General features: G+C 40.2%; 1 protein-coding gene across 1 annotated transcript; it reads right to left on the bottom strand.

Annotated features, from left to right (window-relative positions):
• Window positions 1-6,352: 6,352 nt before the first annotated feature.
• NDUFAF4 (NADH:ubiquinone oxidoreductase complex assembly factor 4) lies at window positions 6,353-17,531 on the bottom strand. Its single transcript, XM_014074645.2, has 3 exons — window positions 17,340-17,531; window positions 12,734-12,831; window positions 6,353-7,942 (listed from the first exon to the last, which is right to left on the bottom strand). Exons 1-3 carry the CDS (start codon window positions 17,458-17,460, stop codon window positions 7,652-7,654), a joined length of 510 nt encoding a protein of 169 aa, XP_013930120.2. The 5' UTR covers window positions 17,461-17,531; the 3' UTR covers window positions 6,353-7,651.
• Window positions 17,532-21,001: the final 3,470 nt, after the last annotated feature.

Below are 21,001 nucleotides of genomic sequence, written 5' to 3'. Positions count from 1 at the left end.
TTATTTGGTATATGTGTAGAAGATGAATTATATAGCACTGTATAAAGCACCCCAAAGATCTAGTGTTTTGTATTTATTAGGAAGAATATATGCATTTAATTTTTCTTCTCCTTTTATAGCATAAACTGATATAATTCTGCCTGCTGCTGAGATGCACCCATAGTGCAAAATACAGTTAAACTAAACTCAGTTGTAAAACCACCTGCTGGTAAATTTGCATGGATCTTTACCCCAGCAATAGAAACTCATCTTGGTCAGTGTTTTTTTAAAAAATAATAATTTTCCCTATCTAAATAAAGCCTACAATGATTAGTCACATTAATGTTAGATGAAAGCATGCAAAATTGGGCAGTAAATTATATTTTTTACAGCTTTCCATAATTTGTTAATCCTTAATAGCTTGATGCTAATACTTAATAGCATTAGCATCAAAACAAAGACATCTCTTTTGGGATATTGTGCTGCTTAGTTGCTTTTGCATTATAATATTGCATCTTAAATTGGGTGTTTTTTTAGTGCTCCAAGAAGAAGTTTCCAGTTCTTAAAGATGTAGAAGAATATCAGAGGTGGGTTCCTACCAGTTCGCACCTATTCGGTAGAACCAGTTCGTCAAATCTACCGAACCGGTTAGAAGAGGTTCCACCAGTGGACCCGGAAAGCAGGCCACACCTACAGAAGAGGTTCCAAAAAATTTTGAAACCCACCACTGGTCCTTGGATATGATTATTCTACACTATCATGCTCATGTTTATAAAACTCAGTGCCTCTGTGAAAGGTAAGGATGACTACTGCGTTTGTGGTGCAATCAGTGTGTGGTGTGTGTGTTGAAGTTGTTTTAATGCAAACCAAAGATGCCTTTTAAAAAACAAGTTTACACCATATTCTTATGCATGCCAGTGCTGTGTGTGAGGTAATTTAGGGTGGCTCTGACAAGTGTCGTCGGCATCTTCATATCCGGTCACATGGGCGGCAAGCCACTCCCATCCGATCACATGGGCGGCAAGCCACTCCCACAAAGGAGGCCACACCCACAGAGTAGGTTTGAACAATTTTTGAAACCCACCACTGAAGAATATGGACAGCACTATCTCAGGAGCTTTGCCTTAATGATGAAAGCAGCACTGCAATGTCACAATGCAAACAAGTGGGAAGTTATACCATGCAAATTCTATTAGTTATATAAATGTGTACATCATGCTTTTTGATTCCTTCTTAGGAAAAATGCAGACCTTTACTACAGTCAAGGGTTTGGAAAAAAGTTTGATACAGATTGTTTCCTGACCTCCAATTTCCTATAAAATTAATTGGCATCAAGGACATGTAACATTCTTGTTGCAGATGCAAAATAAACAAGTAAATAAACAAGAAACAAGTGAAACAAACCCTACCTTGGTCACTTCCCCTGCCTGCATAATTCTGAAAGTTGGCTTGTTAGAATATTTATTAAATAGGTGTTAAAGAAAAGATTGACACCTCATTTTTTTATCTCCCATCTCATTTTTATTATCATCTGTTCCCCTTATCAATTGCATAATTATCATGCCCTTCAGTTTTTATATCCATTAGGCATATGCGCGTGCATAGCCTACCTTTTCTTACGGCCTTATTCTATTTAAGCATTTTGAAATCTTGTGGCTCTTTTTCCTCTAAATCAGGGGCCTTCAACCTCAGTAAATTTAAAAATTGTGGACTTCAACTTCCAATTCCTCAACCAGCTGTTTTGCTGGGTGAGGAATTCTGGGAATTGAAGTCCACAGTTGCCAACTGGTAAGAGACCCCTGCTTTAAATCCAAGAGACATCACTGTAACTTGCTAGCTTTGGAAATAATAAAGGATCATTGGATCCTTTTCCATTGATGGCTTTTCATGGATGAGTTCTCCATCATAATGGGCCTGGTGTCAGGACCCTAATCTCTTGCCTTCATCGTTCTGTCTCCCTACCCCATGGTGGTTGAGAAGCAATGTGTCTTATGGTAAATTGGGCTTTTCTAACTGGCTATTCTCACAATGGAAGCCATTTATGAAGGCAAGGCAGTAAAAGCTACTGGTTTATGGCTTCCAGCGCTGCTGCAAGATGTTGCAATTTTTCCATGCTGTGTGGAAAACTGCCTGTAGACAGCAAAGAGGCGCACAAATGAAATTGTAGTTACCAACTATGAATCCTCTAGTTCTGCTATAGATACCCTGCAGTAAGTAAATTGTTACATTAAATTGGCAGGATATTCATTACAATGATTCAGGACTCAAATAAATGACTAAACACTCAAATAGTTGACTAAACTACACACAAAAACAGGCCTTCTTTCAAGTGCAAGTCATACTTTCATTTATCTTGCCTATGGCTTAAAAGTTATAATAGATCTCATTACTGTCAAGGTGAAAGATGGATGTGTTTTTCAATCAGGTTGTTTTGTGTCTTGGCATTTTCATTTCAGATACTTTCAACACAAGGTACAGGCAGGATCCCCACTGAATTCCATTAAACCTACTTCTGGGGAAGGAACTTAATTTTCACTTGAAGCCTAAAAAAAGTCACTGCCACTATTTTTATCATTTCTGGGGCAGCTGTTGTTTGGAACTGCATGTTGTTGCAGCACTTTCTTCCTCACATTTCCAATTATAGAAACAGTTCACAGGGAAGATGTCCAATTATTGCCAATCCAATTTTAGAGGGATTAGAGCTTTTGTATTTTCTCTTTCTCTCGCCTTATCTACTTCTGAGAATTTCAGCTTCATTTCTGGACTTTTAGAGAACTCTAGTTTAAAGCTCTGCCTATAGATTGTCAATGCTTTCCATTTCCAAGAACCCCAATGCAAATACACAATTTGCATGACGATTCTCGGAAACAAATATTACAATGGATAACCAGCCATAAAAACATCACTGCAATTTTTGTTTCGTTTCTTCTGTTCAATCATGTCCGATTCTCAAATATGGCTGGACAAGTCCACACAGTTTTTTCTTGGCTAGGTTTTCCATCAGTGGTTTGCCATTGCCTCATTCCTTGGGCTGACAGAAAGTAACCATCCCAAGGTCATCCAGCTGGGAAGGTTGCAAATGGCGACCACATGCTCTCATTGCAACTGTCGCAAATACATACTGGTTGCCAAGAATGTGACTATAGAGATGCTCCAATGGTCATAGGCATGAAGATTGGTCCTATGTCACTTTCTTTGAGTACTGTTGCCACTTTCAAATAGGTGCTAAAAGGAAGATTGTAACCTGAGGTTTACCTGTATAGGTTTTGGCTTCTTGCATTTTTATATGGCATTTGGGATCTGTTTAAGCTACCTAAGCAAACACTGAATCTTTGTAAGAAACCCGGTGTCAGGGTAAAAGATGGCTTCCAGGACTGACACTTGGCTCAAAATGACAGAAAACCACATCCCTGATTTTTAGTAAATGAGGCTGTAGGATCCCCAAGAGGCACAAAGGCCTGGAATGTGGGCATAGGGCCTCAAACTAGGGCTGAGATGCCACCGGTTCACACCGGTAGTAAAAAAAAATGCTACTGGTTCAGGCGAACCAGTATTTCCAACGATCAAATGTGACATGCGATTTATATTAGCTAGAATTGTCGGGTTTCCTGCTTTCTAGCTAATTTGTGTGTCATAGCTGATTGTCGGAAATCGAAGGTCCTGTGCATGCACGGAGGTGGCGCATGTGCTCACACTTGCAAACCGGTAGTGAAGGTAAGTTAATTTCACCTCTGCCTCAAACTACACAATTCTGAAAGTGAAACAAGAGCTTAAATCAGCCGTGTCCCTTGTGTCCTTTGTGACTGTTTTGACAGTCCTTTGCCCGGAAGGCAGTCTCGGTGGACATATTCCCTGCAGTAAATGTAGAGACAACCGGGAACAGCTTTAGAAATTGGCCAGGTGAGTCTTGCAAGACACAGGATTTCATTTGTGCTAACTTACCTTGCAAAACATTTCTTTCAATTGCTTTGCACTGCCTGGTTATCTATCAGTGGTGGGTTCCAGATCCCGTTGCAACTGGTACGCTGCAATGGGGCCGGGCATCCACCATGTGCACGTGCGCATGCATATCCACCGCCCGCGATGCTCCAGCTGCTTGGCATCTGTGCATGTGCGCGAATGCCCCGATCGGCTCAAATAGAGGTAAGGAGGACAGGTGGGCCCTCTGGAGCACCATACCAGAACGGTACCTGGTGCTCCCAGCAGGCACCGGTATGCCCGTACCAGGGCATAGCAGTCGTATCCCACCACTGTTATCTATCAACAATATATGGAGGATCAGCATGTTCCCCACTGATTTTCCAACCCTGATTCTTTGTTTTCTTAGCTTTCCTATTGACCACTACTGAAGAATAGAGACCCCCCCTCACCAGAACACTGTATACCATCCAGTGATTTTGGCATGAATTGTACCTATGTACTGGCTTTATATCCCACTTTTCTTTAAACAGCTTATGGATTCAGCTCTTTAACTCACTGCCATCCAGTTGTTAATTAATGTTGAAATATTTAGTCCATACTACAGCCTTGCCATTGCTACTGCCTCTTGTCCCAAGCTAGGCAATTCTGCTCCTGCTTGGCTTAGCATGATATGATTGAATTATATGTTAAGACATTCAGTTGTAGTGTGTCTAGCAGTGGCCTTTTTAAGAAATGTGGGCTTCAGTGGGCACAAAATTTTGAAGAACCAATAATGCTGGATTCATGGGAAAAGATATGGGTAAGGAATGTAAAATTCACACAAGCCCAAAGTCTGAGAGAGAATTTTTATAAGATAGCAATAGCAATAAGACTTATATACTGCTTCATAAGGCTTTCAGCCCTCTCTAAGCGGTTTACAGAGTCAGCATATCACCCCCACAGTCTGGGTCCTCATTTCACCCACCTCGGAAGGATGGAAGGCTGAGTCAACCTTGAGCCGGTGAGATTAGAACCGCTGAACTGCAGATAACAGTCAGCTGAAGTGGCCTGCAGTACTGCACCCTAAATACCGCGCCACCTCGTCATAAGATGTTTTAAAGATGGCATTTAGATCCTAAAAAACTGGCTTTATGAATCCGAATTTACAACCCAAATGCTGGAGATGTGGTTGTGTTGATGCTACATATTACCATATATGGTGGACTTGTAAGAAGGTGAAAGCATTCTGGATAAAAATATGGTGGATTATGCAAAATATTTTTAAAAAGAGGATAAAGTTTACCCCTCAGTTATTCCTGTTAGGTATAACTACTGATTGTACTGTCGTAGAGACTAACTTGATTTTGCACTTAATAACGGCAGCAAGACTGTTGGTGGCGCAATACTGGAAGAAGGAAGATTTGCCTACTATTCAAGAATGGACATTAAAAGTAACAAACTTAGCAGACATGGCTAAAATATCAGCATATCTTAAGGATCACTCAGATGTGAAATATAAACTGGAGTGGAGAAGTTGGATTGACTAAATTCAAAATAAATACGGGACTAAGAAATTCCAGATAGTTTATGTCTGAAAAAGCGAGGAATGATATAATCTATTTAGAGTTAGCCTAACAAAAGAGGAGTTAAAGCACAAATGAAAGAACTTTGTTTTAGTCTATTTTAGAATATGTTTGTTAAAGATTTATACCCTGTATTTGCTCTGGAAAATCGGGGGGGTGGTGGTGGTTGGGAAGGGTTGGGTTCGGGTGGGGGAGGGGAGGTAAATATTTGTAAAAGCTTTTTTAAAATCTTCAATTAAAAAAAAAGATATGTGGGCTTCAACTTCCGGTTGTCTGTGGAATTCTGGATGTTGAAGTCCATACTACTAGAAATTGCCAAAGTTAAGAAACACTGGTCTACAGGCTCAGCTAAGATAATGAGCTCATTCTAAATTGAAATTAATTTAATATTATCAGGCAGAGCTGTTATAGTAAATATTTGTTATCACCAAAGCTGTATTTTACATAAGTTTTAAATTTCAACAAAACCATTCTGCTGCTGAGTTTTGGGTAGAATTTCTCTCTAATCTCATTCTTCTTCATTCCACACTGCTGCTAATTAAGGATAACACTATTTCATCTGAAGAAACCGATTCTGATCAATACTTGTCTATGCCATAATGAAATTGAAGGGGCTGCTTGATGCTTTTTGGGTTTGGCTGCAACAGGATAACACAATAATATAGCTAATTCCCACTAGGGTTTTATGTATCGGTTCTAATGCGTATCTATTTTTGATTAACATGGATGCAACACCAGGGGCGCTAATGAAAAAAGTCACAAGTTCTATGAGCAGAAACATTTTGGAATCCATAAATAGCATCTTAATCTGCTTTTGCTCAAGGTATACCTATCTAAAGTCAGGTTTCAGTTTCGGAGTATTTTAACCAATCTAGCTGATCCCCCCCCCCCCCCCAGTTTCTTCTAGACAAAAGACTTTTCTTTTTCTGCATCTGATGAACACTTTCTCCTCAAGAGACCTCAAAGCGCAATTTACTAGTCAGCTTAGAGTCAATGTTATGATACAGGGTATCTTTGTTTGCAAATAGTAGCCTCTGAGAAAGCATCCCCAGGGCCACACAAGTCAAAACAGAGAGGTAGAGGTGACGCTTTCCAAACACTCCCCTATGGAGTGAGAAAATTTTCATCAACCTTCCATCTCTGTTGCTACTAGGGACAAAAAACAAATAATGTACATCAATCCAGGGAAGGTTTGGATTCGGATCCCACTATCTTCCTATAGGAAAAAAAATACAACATTTATACTATAGGGACTTATTTTTAATTGTTCTATTTGCCCAACCAAACCTGAGAACTGAGGATAACATACAACTGGTGGCTCAAATAACCAATCCTGTCCACTAACGTTTCCTTCTCTCCAAGTCTCACCAGGAAGTTTGCTCCAATTACAAATACCCCAAAAAAGTTAAGTAGCTAGAACAAATGTATTAGAACCAAAAGGAGGAAAGCTGTATCTCAATTGTTATTTCCACAATCATAAAATGCAGAACCTTCACTAGTTATCTATTATAGGCCTTTACTGAAAGGCTGAAACAAGTTGAGCAGCTAAGACAGATTTCATGGGTATAATGTCAATAATTAACAATAGGATATTAAGCTGAACAATGTAGTAAGGAAGAATAACTAGAAATTAGGATCCAAACATGAGGAAAAACAGTATTTGCTTCAAACATCCTTTGTTTCTAACACCGGTAATAAACTCAAAATTAAAAGAACACTATCCCTAAATTTAATCTTCCCCATTTGTATGCGTACTCCTTTGTTGACCCAATATAATAACTACAAATACGCACTGGAAAATTCTCAGAAGGAAGATACAAATCTGTTTTGAAAGCTATTTGCAGAATGCTATTAGGGCAGAAGCTTCTACAGAACTCCAGCTGAAAAATATCAGGTGCAAAGAACCTGCACTTTTATTGTCTGATTCTGGGTAATGAACATATGCTTTGGAACACATCATCCATGAGGCAGCCAACATTTTTAGAATATTTAGGAAAACTGCATGACTGGCTGTCGGCACATCTCCCCCACCTAGCTCAATGATCAGTTTGGTTTTGCTGATATAGATGTGCCAAAGAAAATAGATACTATTGAAATTGTTATGTTTGATTGATGGGGGAGGAAGAATTACTATATGTATGTAATTATGGTTGAACGTTGACAAACGCTCTAGAGTTCTCTTGCAATTTTTATTTGGAGTCCAGGGTTTTCTGGTCTTTGTAAGGAAGGAACTCCATAACAAACGGGATGAAGAATGTTAAAAGGTTATTCACATCCTTCAGTTCTAAAGAATATTTATCTGCTATTTTCTCAGCAGTCCATGTCTCTGGAGAGCGTTGATGATTGTTGAGAAGAGTCAAGGCTTCCTCTATCAAGACTTTGCCTTTGGGAACAGCCTGAATGTCCAGATAATTGAACTGTCCATCTATTAGCGGCCTGTAATCTTCCTGCTTACGTAGGAGATTTCTCCCTTTTTTCTTCTAGAAGATGGAGATAGAAAAAAAAATAAAAATATGTTAGCCAATGTTCTATTTCTATTTTAAGGAATTTATTTTTCATATAATCACCTGTAACAAAGTTTTGAACTACAGTTAATCCTTGGGTTACAAATGATAATTGGAACTGGAATCTCCATTGCTAAATGATGCAGCCATAAAGCAGAAAGTATCATGACTGCAATGGTAGTAGACGTCATTGTTAAGCAAGGACTGTGTAGATGGTTTAGCAAGGATTCACAAGACCCCATCATGTTTGCTTATGCTACCGAAACTTTGTTCCAGATAAGTAGGCGGGTAGGTCCCACAGGTGGGTGCTAGAGTGCAGGGTGGGCAGGTGCTGGGGTAGCCACTAGAAAATGCAGTCAGGCCCTACAGAGTACAGGTGCTGTCCACATGCTGTCCAGAGACTTCTTGGAATAAGAATTGGTGGAGGTGAGTGATTTGCAACCTCCTGCCAGTTTCCCATAGACTTTGGTTGTGAGAAGGTGGCAGGGAAGGTCACAAATGGCAATCACATGCCTATGGGATGCAGCAGGTCTCATAATTGTGACCTGGTTCCCAAATTGTGATCACATGGTCACAATGGTCACCGATCATTGCAATTCAAGGATCAGTTGTAAGACACACACACACCATTTGATGCTGTCATAACTAGCATAGCTAGTTGCTGATCTAATAGCACTTAGCAACAGTACTTAGACTTATATATCGCTTCACAGTGCTTTTACAATCCTCTCTAAGAGTCAGCCTATTGTCCCCAACAATCTGGGTCCTCATTTTACCCACCTCGGAAGGATGGAAGGCTGAGTCAACCTTGAGCCTGGTGAGATTCAAACTGCTGAACTTCTGGCACCCAGCAGTCAGCAGAAGTAGCCTGCAGTACTGCATTCTAACCACTGCATCACCATGGCTCTTGGTCATTAAGTGAGGACTACCTGTATTCTTCTCTTATGAGCCTACCTGGTTTCTCATTTTAAAAAGGTGCCTGGTTATAATACTTGTTATTCTGGCTGTTTAAAGAATTGGAAAGTACCTCAGGGGTATTTGGAAAATTATTACATTAGAACATTACTTATGCTTTTATGCTTTATACTTATACTATAGAGCTGAGGTGGCGCAGTGGTTAAATGCAGCACTGCAGGCTACTTCAGCTGACTGCAGTTCTGCAGTTCAGCTGTTCAAATCTCACCGGCTCAGGGTTGACTCAGCCTTCCATCCTTCCGAGGTGGGTAAAATGAGGACCCGAATTGTTGGGGGCAATATGCTGACTCTGTAAACTGCTTAAGAGGGCTGAAAGCCCTATGAAGCGGTATATGTGTAACTGCTATTGCTATTGCTATGTACAAGATCCCAGATTCATATCTAGGATTATTAGCAAGGTAGAATCCTGAAACCCCAAATGTGGCTGCTATCAGTTAAAGACAAAATCAAGCCAAATAGAATAATAGTCTGGATTATTATACAGTAGCTTGTTACTTTTTTATTTTTTCAATGGTTTTAAAAATCCCTTTCCCACTCAATGCATTTGCCTTCTCCCTTCCTTTATCCTCATGAGAATTAGGATGGGTCTTGTCTGAGATGTTTCCTCAGGTTACAATTCTGTTCTGGACTCAGGTTTCTTTTACCTCAGGTTTCTTTTTCTTGCTAGCAGCTGTTCCTTTTCTTCCTCAATATTATTTTTTTCTTGACTATAATTCAAATTTCTCCTCAGCTATAGGACCCAGTGGGTGACTCTGGGCCAGACGTTCTCTCTTGTCTTAAAAATCTCACAAGATTGTTTTGAGTCTAAAATGAGGGAAGATCTAGATACTAAGCTAGATACTAACATCTGGAGTGTTTAAGAAGGAAAAAAGATATAAGTGCAAACTTACAAAACAATTAAGAACCTAAATAGCCCTGCTGGCTTAGGTCCAGACCCTTTTAGTTTAACATTTCTTACATTATCTAAACAAAAGTGTCTAGATACAGGATCCAGTGCCAATTACAGCAACCCTACTTATTTTCATGGTATCTAAATGCAAGCCTGATTACTTTTAAATTACATCCAATTAGTTTTGGCCAAATGTTGTGGCCTGTCAAGATATCCTCGGTATCTTATTTCTATTTCTAAACGATTATTCATGAAACTATTTTCAATGAAGACTTGTTCTTTGGGTAACCTAAATGACAAGAGGCTTTGCCCATTAACATACAGGATAAAAGACATAACCTCAGAGGTGTATCTTTTTTGAAAAATAAATGATCTAATCATGAGAAAAAAATAGTCTATACATTTCATTATCTTTTCAGGAATCTTAGAAAATTGTAAATGGACTACTTAGGATTAGTTTAGTTTTAGTAACTGAAACCAAGCAATTGATTGTTGGGCAAAAAAATCGAAAAAGAAGGAAGGAGAATTAATTTTGTCAACCTTGGCAACTTTTAAGATATGTGGACTTCAGCAAACTGGGGAATTCTGGGAGTTGAAGTCCAGATAACATAAAAGTCACCCAGGTTAAGAAACACTGCACCCCCTGTAAGATGATGCCCACTTACAAGTCAAAATTTCAGGCTGGGGAGGGCCCAGCAAGGAAAAAGTGATCCTTCTCTCTCTTTTTATCTCCACCTAGTGGACTGCCAGAAGGAAGACAGTTTTTCTAAATTGATCCCTTGCAGAGGATTTTTGAAATTAGGCTGACCTATTTTATAGCATCAAAACACAAAGAATTTTACAAACTGATATGCTAAGAGATGGGCTGTTCTTGCTTGAGAGTTTTAATTGCTATGAAAAGGCGAATAAGCACAGGGACTGCTTGCAGTAGACTGCTGGGTAAAAAAGACTGGCTATGAATTTCTGATTTTGGACAACTGGTTTGTCAATATCAACAGATCATTCCTTGCTATGCTGCAATTTGTTTCCCTTACCATGTTTTACATTTTGACACTACCAATAATCATTGAAACTTAAAATAAGCAATGCTTATTAAGATATTTTTTTCAAAGTTCCTCAGAAGCTCCCCAGAAATCTCATTATAGATTGATGTAGGATTTCTCTTAAAATACTACAAAAAGACAATGGAGGACAGCAACGATAGCAAACACAGCCATGGTATTTTTTCATATAACCTCATGAAATATTAAAATTCAGGCTAAAGATAACTACCTCTGCAACTACAGTTGAGTGGAGGAGAGGGGGAAGAGATGAACAGAAAAAAAAAGGAGGCAAAAAAAGATCTGGGACAGAAAGTAGAACAAGCTGCCAGAGGCACAGTGAGGCAAAAAAGAAAAAGGAGGGCATCTCCAAGCAGGACATCCTTCAGCATTTCTTTCTAACTTCTAAATTCTGAGAATAAGCCGTCTATAGGCCTTGAACCTAGCTCATCCACCAAATGCATGAGAGTTATCCCCCCAGGCCCATTTATCTCTCTTATATTAAAGTCAACATCAATTATCTTAGAATTAAGAGAGAAAGCCCTATTAAACGCAGCTAACATTATTTCTGAATAATCTTCCAATCTATAAGCATCTTCATGTCAGATTCCAAATACAAATTAAGTTATTCAGAAGTGCTTACTTTTGAATACAGGTAGTCCCCTGACTTACGACTACAATTGGGACCTGCATTTCCTTCGTTATGCAAGAGGTTGTTTACGTGAGTCCCATTCAATATTAGGACCCCTTTTTGTTGTTAAGCGAATCACTGCCGTTGCCAAGAAAATCCTGCTTCCTATGTTAATTTTGCTTGTTGGAATCTGGCTGGAAAGATTACAAAAGGGGATCACATGATCGCCATTTGTAACCTACATACCCTGTTGGTGCAATGCTTGGAATGCAGTATTGCAGGCTAACTCTGCCCACAGCCTAGAGTTTGATCCTGACAGAGCTCCAGGTTGACTCAGCCTTCCAACGTTGGTCAAATGAGGACTCAGATTATTGTGGGCAATATGCTGACTTTATAAACCTCTCAGAGAGCACTGTAAAGCACTATAGACCAGTACATAAGTCTAAGAGCTATTCCTATGCCAGGATGCTGCAACCGTCATAAATACATGCCAAATGCCAAGAGCTCAAATTTTGATCACAGGACAACAGTCCAAGTCATGGATCAGCAATCTGTGGCTCTGGAGCTGCATGTGGCTCATTTATCCCTTTGCTGCAGCTCCCTGTCACCAGTCAGCTCCACAATTGATAGGATTTTTGGTTAGGACAGGTAGGGGAAAAAGGATGCCATGCTAAGAGGAGACTCTATGGGGAACTAGGCTTCTGGTTGGCTCCAGAATGGAACAGGGGAGGGGACTTCCAGTTAGGACCTTTGAGGTTCTTTGAGTGTTTAATGTTGCCGACCCCTGGTGTAAGTGCAAAGAGCATATGTCACTTTTTTCAGCTTTCTTGTAACTTCAAGAGATTACTAAATCAATGGTTGTAAGTCAAGGAGTACCTGTGAGAGTTTTCAAATTACCAGGAATTCTGATGCATTTGCAGTTCATTACCAAAATAAAGGAAAAACAGAATTTTGAGCAGGTGAAATAAAACAAGATACCTGGGGAATCTGTGAAAAAGTTTACACAGATCGATCCTTAAATGTCACTGGGAATGGGAAATGTATAAAAGATTAATTCCATTCATAAACTGAAAGAAATATCAGGCACTGGCTTGTACTGATATGGGTAACAAATCAATATAAGAAAGCAAAGACTATTTAGACTGTATCATGAAAAACTTCTTTTGTCCCCAGGGTGCTATGTAAAGCTAAATTATCAAGGCGTGTGTGCATTTTAAGACTTGGCAACTCACTTGCAAGCCTGGATCACTGGAATCAACACGGACATCCTTCAACAAAGTAAGAAGCTTTTCATCTTTTTTCTTTATCTCTTCTTGGATATTGGCAGACCCTGAAGAAAATAAACATAAAACTCATAACTTTCTGTTTTTACAACAAAGTAGAACAGTTCCAACAGAAGAGAATATATGTAGCTCGGAACTGAACTGTGGAATTCTTGGTGCTCTCTCAGCTTGGCTATTTACCTGCGGAATTTTCATTATCCAACTAGGTCCATGATGGCGAATCTATGGCACACGTGCTACAGATGGCACATGGAGCCATTTCTGAGGGCACGTGAGGCGGTACCCTGTCAGCTCCAGCAGCCAGCTGATTTTCGGTCATTTTTCACCCTCCGGAGGCATCCCTGAAGTCTCTGGAGGGTGAAAAACGGCCCATTGGGCAACCCGGAAGTCCATTCCTGAATTTCCGATTTGCGTGTTGGACCATTTTTCGCCCTCCCCTGGCTCCTAGAAAGACTCTGGAGCCTGGGGAGAGCAAAAAATGGGCCTTCTGGTCTGACCGGAAGTTGGCAAATGGGCCATTTTCAGCCTCTGGAGGGTGGAAAGGCCATTTTCACCATCCCCAGGCTCCTAGAAAGGGTCTGAAGCCTGAGGAGGGCAAAAAAATGGGTTCACTGTGCCACTTTGTGCCAAAAGTGGGGAGAGCATGTGGGGGGGTGCACAGGGGGAAGGGTGCATTGGTGTGGGCACACTCACGCATGACCCTTCTGCGCTCCTCCCACTTTTGGCACACAATGGCAGAAAGGTCACTGAACTAGGTAATTTATCAGTGCTAGTAAGTGTGGGGTTTGCTCCTCATTTATATATAGTAGCTTGTCTTGCCAGGGTTAGTAGGGTGTGGCTTTCTCCTTGGTAGTTTCTTGAATAGGATATTGTTTTCTGCTTGATTGTTTGTCTCCTTACTAGTTCCTTGAAACAAAAAGTGAACATCCAGATAAGCAGACATTGACACAATCAATCAATCAAGCATAAAACAATACCCTAATCAAGGAAGTACTAAGGAAAAAAACAACATCTCTGCCAATACTGGCAGGGAAAACTAATGCATATAAATAGAAAACAAACACCACTCCCAGTAGCACAGATAATATTACCTAGTAGGTTAATGAAATGTCTGAAAGCAAACAACCTCCGAAAGCACCATGGACTCCACAAGAAGGTTCTAAATGAAATCATATACAAAAGTTTATATGTACATTTACAAACACACACACACATATTCAGGCTGCTGAACTGCATTTGAAATAGCCTCTACTCTTAAAAACTTGAAAACAATTATTCCTCTAACTTGGGCCTGAATCAATTAATGTGTGAGGTCTCTGTCAACTGTACAATATAATGGATATATGGAAGATAAGGGGCAGAGAGTGTTTTCTATGTAGTTAAGCAGGCCGGTCATCTTAGGACAGGGGTCTCCAAAGTTGCCAAGGTTGGAGACCCCTGCCTTAGGAAATAAATTCTATTCCTAATTCTTCCTCAGTATATTATATTCTTTTTCTACCCGTCTTATTGACTTTCCATTTTGTTTTAAGTGCTACATTTGTAGGCATGTTTAGCTAAGGGATTATGATTTAGCTTGTGAACATTGTGGCTGAATGAAAATTAGAATATAAGTCTTCGACTCTACTGCTTCTAGTGGATTTCAGCTGAAGAACATATGTCCTGACCGTAACAGGATGATGCCCGCTGAAATTAATATAGTGTCAGGAAATTTAGAGCCGAGGAAATATAGTGTCAGGAAAATTAGAGCCGAGGTGGCGCAGTGGTTAGGGTGCAGTACTGCAGGCCACTTTAGCTGACTGTGATCTGCAGCTCAGCGGTTCTAATCTCACCGGCTCAAGGTCGACTCAGCCTTCCATCCTTCCGAGGTAGGTGAAATGAGGACCCGGACTTGGGGGGCAAGTTGCTGACTCAATTTGCTAAAAATTTGTAAACCGCTTAGAGAGGGCTGAAGGCCCTATGAAGCGGTATATAAGTCTAATAAATAAATAAATAAATAAATAAATAAATAAATAAATAAATAAATAAATAAATAAATAAATAAATAAATAAATAAATAAATAAATTTCCTGGCCTGGATCATTCAACTTCCTAAGGATGCCCTCATACCATAGGCCTAAGCTGCTTGACTCCTATAAGTAAATGGTTGGAAATGAAGCTGGTAAGGGGAATCTCCCCCTAGATTTCAACCTGTTCTGCTTTGGTTATGTTACATTGGCAATGGACCTTTAACGGCTAGACTTGCCTTCTTTACGCCTCCCACCAAGGTACCACTCTCTTTCCTTGGATGGATCTTTGGGGGAAACAGGATTTCCACTAACAGACCACTGTGCTCTTACCATTTTCCTGTCATGTAGGTTGCCAAGGGAAAACAATAAAACCTTTCTCAATTTCACCTAGAGAGGAAAAGAAGGAACCACCATATCCCTGATTCACTGTGAAAGAAGAAGTCCAATTTCACTAGTCTACCGCTAAGATAAAGATGGTGCCCAGGGGGGGGGGGTTCCAGAGGTTCACTATCAAAGTTTCTTCAGAAGGGGACAGGCCCAGCAACCCAAGACAAAATGTCCACCAAGGGATCGATCAAGGGTCAAAGAGGAAAAGGAGAAGGCACTTCTGCCACATCACATAGTAGTGTTTGCACCACAATGAAATTAAGTGCAACAGATAAACCGGATAGCACCACTTGCGCCAACACAAATCAGAAAACATCATGACACAGCAGGAAAAGATAAGTAGAAGTTGTTTTCCAGTGGGTTGTGGGTGGGTAGAGGTTGATGACATGTGTTCCAGCCCTGAGCAATGGTTAGTCACCCATGTGGCCGGACAGGTCAGTCCGAGTGTCGTTTCTCTGGTTTTACTTTAGCACATTGCATAAGCTAACTGATTGTGGCTTATTTAACCACGGTTAAAGAAAGCAGGACAAAGTGTGTTGTGTGTTGACTGATCTGTCTGGAGCTGGAAGGAACATTACAGGTAGTTCTTGACTTACAACCACAACTGAGCCCAAAATCCCTGTTGCTAAGCAAACATCTGTTAAGTGAATTTTGCCCCAATTGCTAAGTGAACCACTGTAGTTCTTAAGTTAGTAACACAGTTGTTAAGTGAATCTGGTTTCCCCGTTGATGTTGCTTGTCAGAAGGTCGCAAAAGCTTACACATGATCTCGGGTCACTGCAACTGTCATAAATATGAGCCACTTGTTAAGTGGCTGAATTTGGATCACATTACCATGGGAACCCTTCAATCGTCCTAAGTCTGAAAAATGGTCACAAGTCACTTTTTTCAGTGCTGTTACAACTTTGAACAGCCACTAAACAAAGTATTGTAAGTTGAGGACCTGTACCTGCTTCTTTACAGGAGCTATACATTCATTCTTTGCAACAGGGCTATTTCGAGTAGATTGTCAGCCAGACAAAAAAGGAGATATTGTTAAATCATTTGTATATTTACGTCTGTACTGATGGAACCTGAAGACCTTCATAGAGCTGCGGTGGCACAGTAGTGCCATACTGCAGGCTACTTTTGATTGCCAACTGCCAACAGTTCACCAGTTCGAATCTCACTAGGCTCAAGGTTGACTCATCCTTCCATCCTTCCGAAGTTGGTAAAATGAGGACCCAGATTGTTGGGGGCAATAGGCTGGCTCTGAAACAGCTTAGAGAGGGCTGTAAAAACACTATGAAACAGTATATAAGTCTAAGTGCGAACAGCCAGATTAACAAGTATTATAACCAGACACTTCTTTTAAATGGGAAACCACGTAAGCTCATAAGAGAAGAATACAGATAGTCCTCACTTAGTGACCAAGAGCTGTGGTGGCGCAGTGGTTAGAATGCAGTACTTCAGGCTACTTCTACTGACTGCCAGAAGTTCAGCAGTTCGAATCTCAATAGGCTCAAGGCTTACTCAGCCTTCCATCCTTCCGAGGTCGGTAAAACGAGGAACCAGACTGTTGACTCTGTAAACCGCTCAGAGAGGGCCATAAAGCACTGTGAAGTGGTATGTATGTCTACGTGCTATTGCTTATTGCTGTATCCACGCTCTGTCTCGGCATCCTTGCACCTCAACTGCCTCCCAAACTACCGTTCCCAGCCCCTGCCCATTATCGCAGACGCGCATGCGGCGGCTGCTAAAAGTCAAACAACCAGTCCTTCCAAAGGCAGAGCTAAAGCGCGGGCGCCGTTTCCAAAACTTGGGAGCGGAACGAGGGGTCGCTTTAACGTCACCAGCGCCTTTGACGTCGGAAATCGCGGTTACTTTTACTTCTGCAGCTCCCCAGCCCGGGGAGGACAAAGCCTGACTACGAATATCCCCTTCCTTTGCAAGATCTACTCCCAAGGCCGGGGCTCCCTTAGATGTAAAGGGAAAGGAAGCCCTTTGCTCTTTATAGACGCCATGCAACGGAGCTGCCCGGGGATATTCCCTGGTGGGACGGCACCTGGTTCCCTCCCTCCCCCAAATGTCCTTTAACCAGCCCCTTCTGCAGCAGAAACCAAAGGAAGCGGCGCAGGATGATTCAACCATCCAGCAGTGCATTTGCGTGTTGTTGAACTCACAATCCGGCGTGGCTGCGACGGGGTAGTGCGGGGCAGGCGTGGGTTTGCTCTTGCTGATTTCCCGGTGCGCTCGGTTTTCCAGGTTAAACTTGCTAACCACGCGGGTCACCCTGGCGCCCATCGCACCGGCTCACAATGTGTCGACGGGGAGGTGTCAGTCTGGCCTTTGCGCAGAAGATCGCCGATCGGATCACAGGCCTAGGCCGAGGGCGCCGCTTAGTGGCGCGGAGGTCGGGTTGTTTTCTAAAACAGAAAGTCGCTTTTTTTTTCCTTTGTGGAAATCCGAAGCTGTCGCTCGTCTTGTTATCAACTTGAGCCCGAACCTTCTGTGATATTTCCCCCATCCCCCGTGTGAATCAGGAAGGTGCGAGCTCGAAACTTTGCAATCCAACTAGGGTTGGGAAGACACAGACGATTGGAAAAGAGGACACACACCGTTTATCTTTCTGGGCGTCCATGACAAGTATTACAGCGAAAAACTGCAGAAAGAAGGGAATAGAATAGAATAGAATAGAATAGAATAGAATAGAATAGAATAGAATTCTTTATTGGCCAAGTGTGGTTGGTCACACAAGGAATTTGTCTTTGGTGCATATGCAGTCAGTGTACATAAAAAGACATAAAAAGATACATTTGTCAAGAATCATAAGGTACAACACTTAATGATCGTCATAGGGTACAAATAAGCAATCAGGAAACAATCAATATCAATATAAATCTTAAAGATACAAGCTATAAAGTTACAGACTTGTAGAAAGAAAAGAAAAGAATGAACGAACCACACCTTTAGTATCAGAATTTCAATTGCTGTTTTTCCTATAAATCTTTATTTTTCAAATACATGTTAATGATAATAGAGAATCGACAGGAATGCTCTTCAAATTTCACCACAGGAACCTATGAGAATCATGTTATTATCTAAAGACTCTTGAAAGGGGATGGACTGAAATTGATTGCTGATAGCATCAGGAAATAAATAATGTCAATCAAGGCTGTTGAATCTGTCAACAGATGAAAGAAAACACATTTAATTTTAGGCTTATAGCTGCTAGACAGAGAACTTAAGGACGTGTCTTCCTTTTGTTAGACATATGGTAACCTTAAATTCAAAGCTACCTAATGAGTAACACAGTGGGGTTTGGTGAGAGTACACAGTTGCACAGGATTAAATTATGTAAACAATTGTAGAGAACGGGGGTCTTTTAATCTGGAAGATTTATACTGTCTTTTTAATTTTCCCTACTTTAGTTTCTCCCAAATGATTTTGCTCACTGAGGATGATGGAGGTTGCAGCCCAACAGATCTGAAGAACACCAATGTTGCAATGTCAAATCAACTTTCCAGAGGCTTTGGACTTCATGCCTCGATTTTGTTTAAAGTCTGTGGATATAGGAATTGTAATTTAAAACACTTGGAGGCCATCATGTTACAACCTAATTCCTTCACAAGTGCAATGATCATAATTTTCTATTGCAAACCTATTCCCAGTAAATATTGAATGTTGTGGTTTTGAACTACCGTACTGCTTAGAAGTGCATAATATTACATGCTTTTATAAAATGGGATTGGTTTTTTTTTGTCCAGGTGTCACTTATAGAATAATTTAGTTATTAATCATTTTTACCTTCTATTCAGAAAAAAGATTTTTGAGAAAAAAATTCCAAATATTATCAATAGGAAAATAAATAAATGCAAATGTATTGATCTGTAGAAGTAAAAATTCCTTTTAGTCAAGTTCATCTACGGAAAACTGCACATTAGGTTCAATTGCTCATGGTTTTCTTGGCAATAGTATGATAGTTGCTTGCTGTGACCTTGTTAGATACCTTTAAAAAAAACACTCTAATTTACAGTCCTGGGATTTCCTGGTGGTTCCTATCGAAATTTTTATCAGTTCTATCCCTCTAAAATGTCAGAATTAGCAGAGATGGCAAAATTGACTTGTCTGATTAGAAAAAGGACGATAACCATAATATTAATGACTAGAGACTCCTTATGGACTTTTTGTTAAAAAATGAATTTGTGATATATGTGAGTTTGATTATAAAAAAGGCTCAGGCTATCGAAATAAGGAAATTATGTTGTAACCTCAGAAAGACAGAGAAAATATAAATGCATTTTATAACTATTGTCAAAAAGATTGGATGTCACTTGTTCAAAACTTTTCTTGCCTTTTCTTTTTTTACACTTTTTATTTACCTAATACTTTTGTTTACTTTCTTTACTTTTTTCTTCCCAAATTTGCCTTCTCTTTAATCTCTTAAGCATTTTTAAATAAAATTTATATATAATACATAAAGAAATAAATAATTAGGTCTATCCCTATGTACCTTTTTTAAAAAAGATAAATCAAAGTTGGTTAGATGCTGTTGGTTAGCAAAATGGGTTTTTGAAAAAAATGAAAAAATATATAGTTTCTTAGTGTAACATGAAGAACTTAATGATGTCTGGAATAGAAAAAACACTGGAAAAAATGCAAAAATTGCTAGGTGACAGCTGATAGAAGGAAACATCAGATGGAGCTGACAGTGTCAGGCTTTAGGATTAGCTTACACAGTGGTGTGAAAAGTTGTTGGATGTAGTAAAACTTCATTATTAGTTTTTCATGCCTTATTTTCATAGAATACCATTTCAAGAATCTTTGAGGGCTAAATTGCCTGATAAATGCAATAAGTAAGAGAAAATTAAACATTGAACTAATTAGAGTTTTTTTTTTAGAGTTTTATTTGGCATTTATAGGCCGCCCTTTTCCCTGAGGGGACTCAGGGCGGCTTACAACTCGTGGGAGGGAGTGCAAGACAAAACATAAAATTTGTGAATAAAATAAAATAAAACAGTAAAACACAACATTCATTCAGCATTCGGGCGGGGTGGATTGGGATCTTATCCCCAGGCCTGACGGGATAGCCAGATCTTAAGGGCTGTGCGGAAGGTCTGGACGGTGGTGAGGGTACGAATCTCCATGGGGAGATCGTTCCAAAGGGTCGGAGCTGCTACTGAGAAGGCTCTCCTCCGCGTAGTTGCCAGTCGGCACTGACTGGCGGATGGAATTCGGAGGAGGCCCAATCTGTGCGATCTGATGGGACGGAGGGAGGTAATCGGCAGAAGGCGGTCTCTCAAGTATTCAGACCCACTACCATGGAGGGCTTTATAGGTGGTAAGTAGCACCTTGAAGCGCACCCGGAGATCAACAGGTAGCCAGCGCAGCTCGCGGAGGATAGGTGTTATGTGGGCGAACAGCGGTGCGCCCACAATCACTCGCGCGGCCGCATTCTGGACTAGCTGAAGTTTATTCAGCAATCTAATTCAACAAAACATAATGTGGTTTGGCTTGGTCTAAATATTTGTCCTTTGAATGAAAACTAGTTGCACAGCCCAAAAAGTTATATTTAATATAGTAGAGTAATCAAACTAAAAAGTTCTTTCCGATATGTGGAGAAAGATTCAACCTACATAAATTATTAATATTTTGTTTTAGATTTTCTTTGTTTTTACCTGTAAAATAAGAAGTTTTTAAAGAGAAAACTGAGCCAAAGCTAAGCACTTTTAGGTTTGTTTATTTTAGTAGGAGATACAGGTGGTTTTCATTTAACCACAGTAGGAATTTCCATTACTAAGTAGCACAGTAATAAAATGTGATATCATGTGATCATCCTTTGGGA

Source organism: Thamnophis sirtalis, unplaced genomic scaffold (assembly GCF_051295495.1).
Source record: "Thamnophis sirtalis isolate CommonGarterSnake01/CBP01778 unplaced genomic scaffold, rThaSir2_p1.2 scaffold_6, whole genome shotgun sequence".
Classification (NCBI taxonomy): domain Eukaryota; kingdom Metazoa; phylum Chordata; class Lepidosauria; order Squamata; family Natricidae; genus Thamnophis; species Thamnophis sirtalis.
Note: the sequence above shows the minus strand (reverse complement) of the source record. Positions and strands in the feature narration are given on the sequence as shown.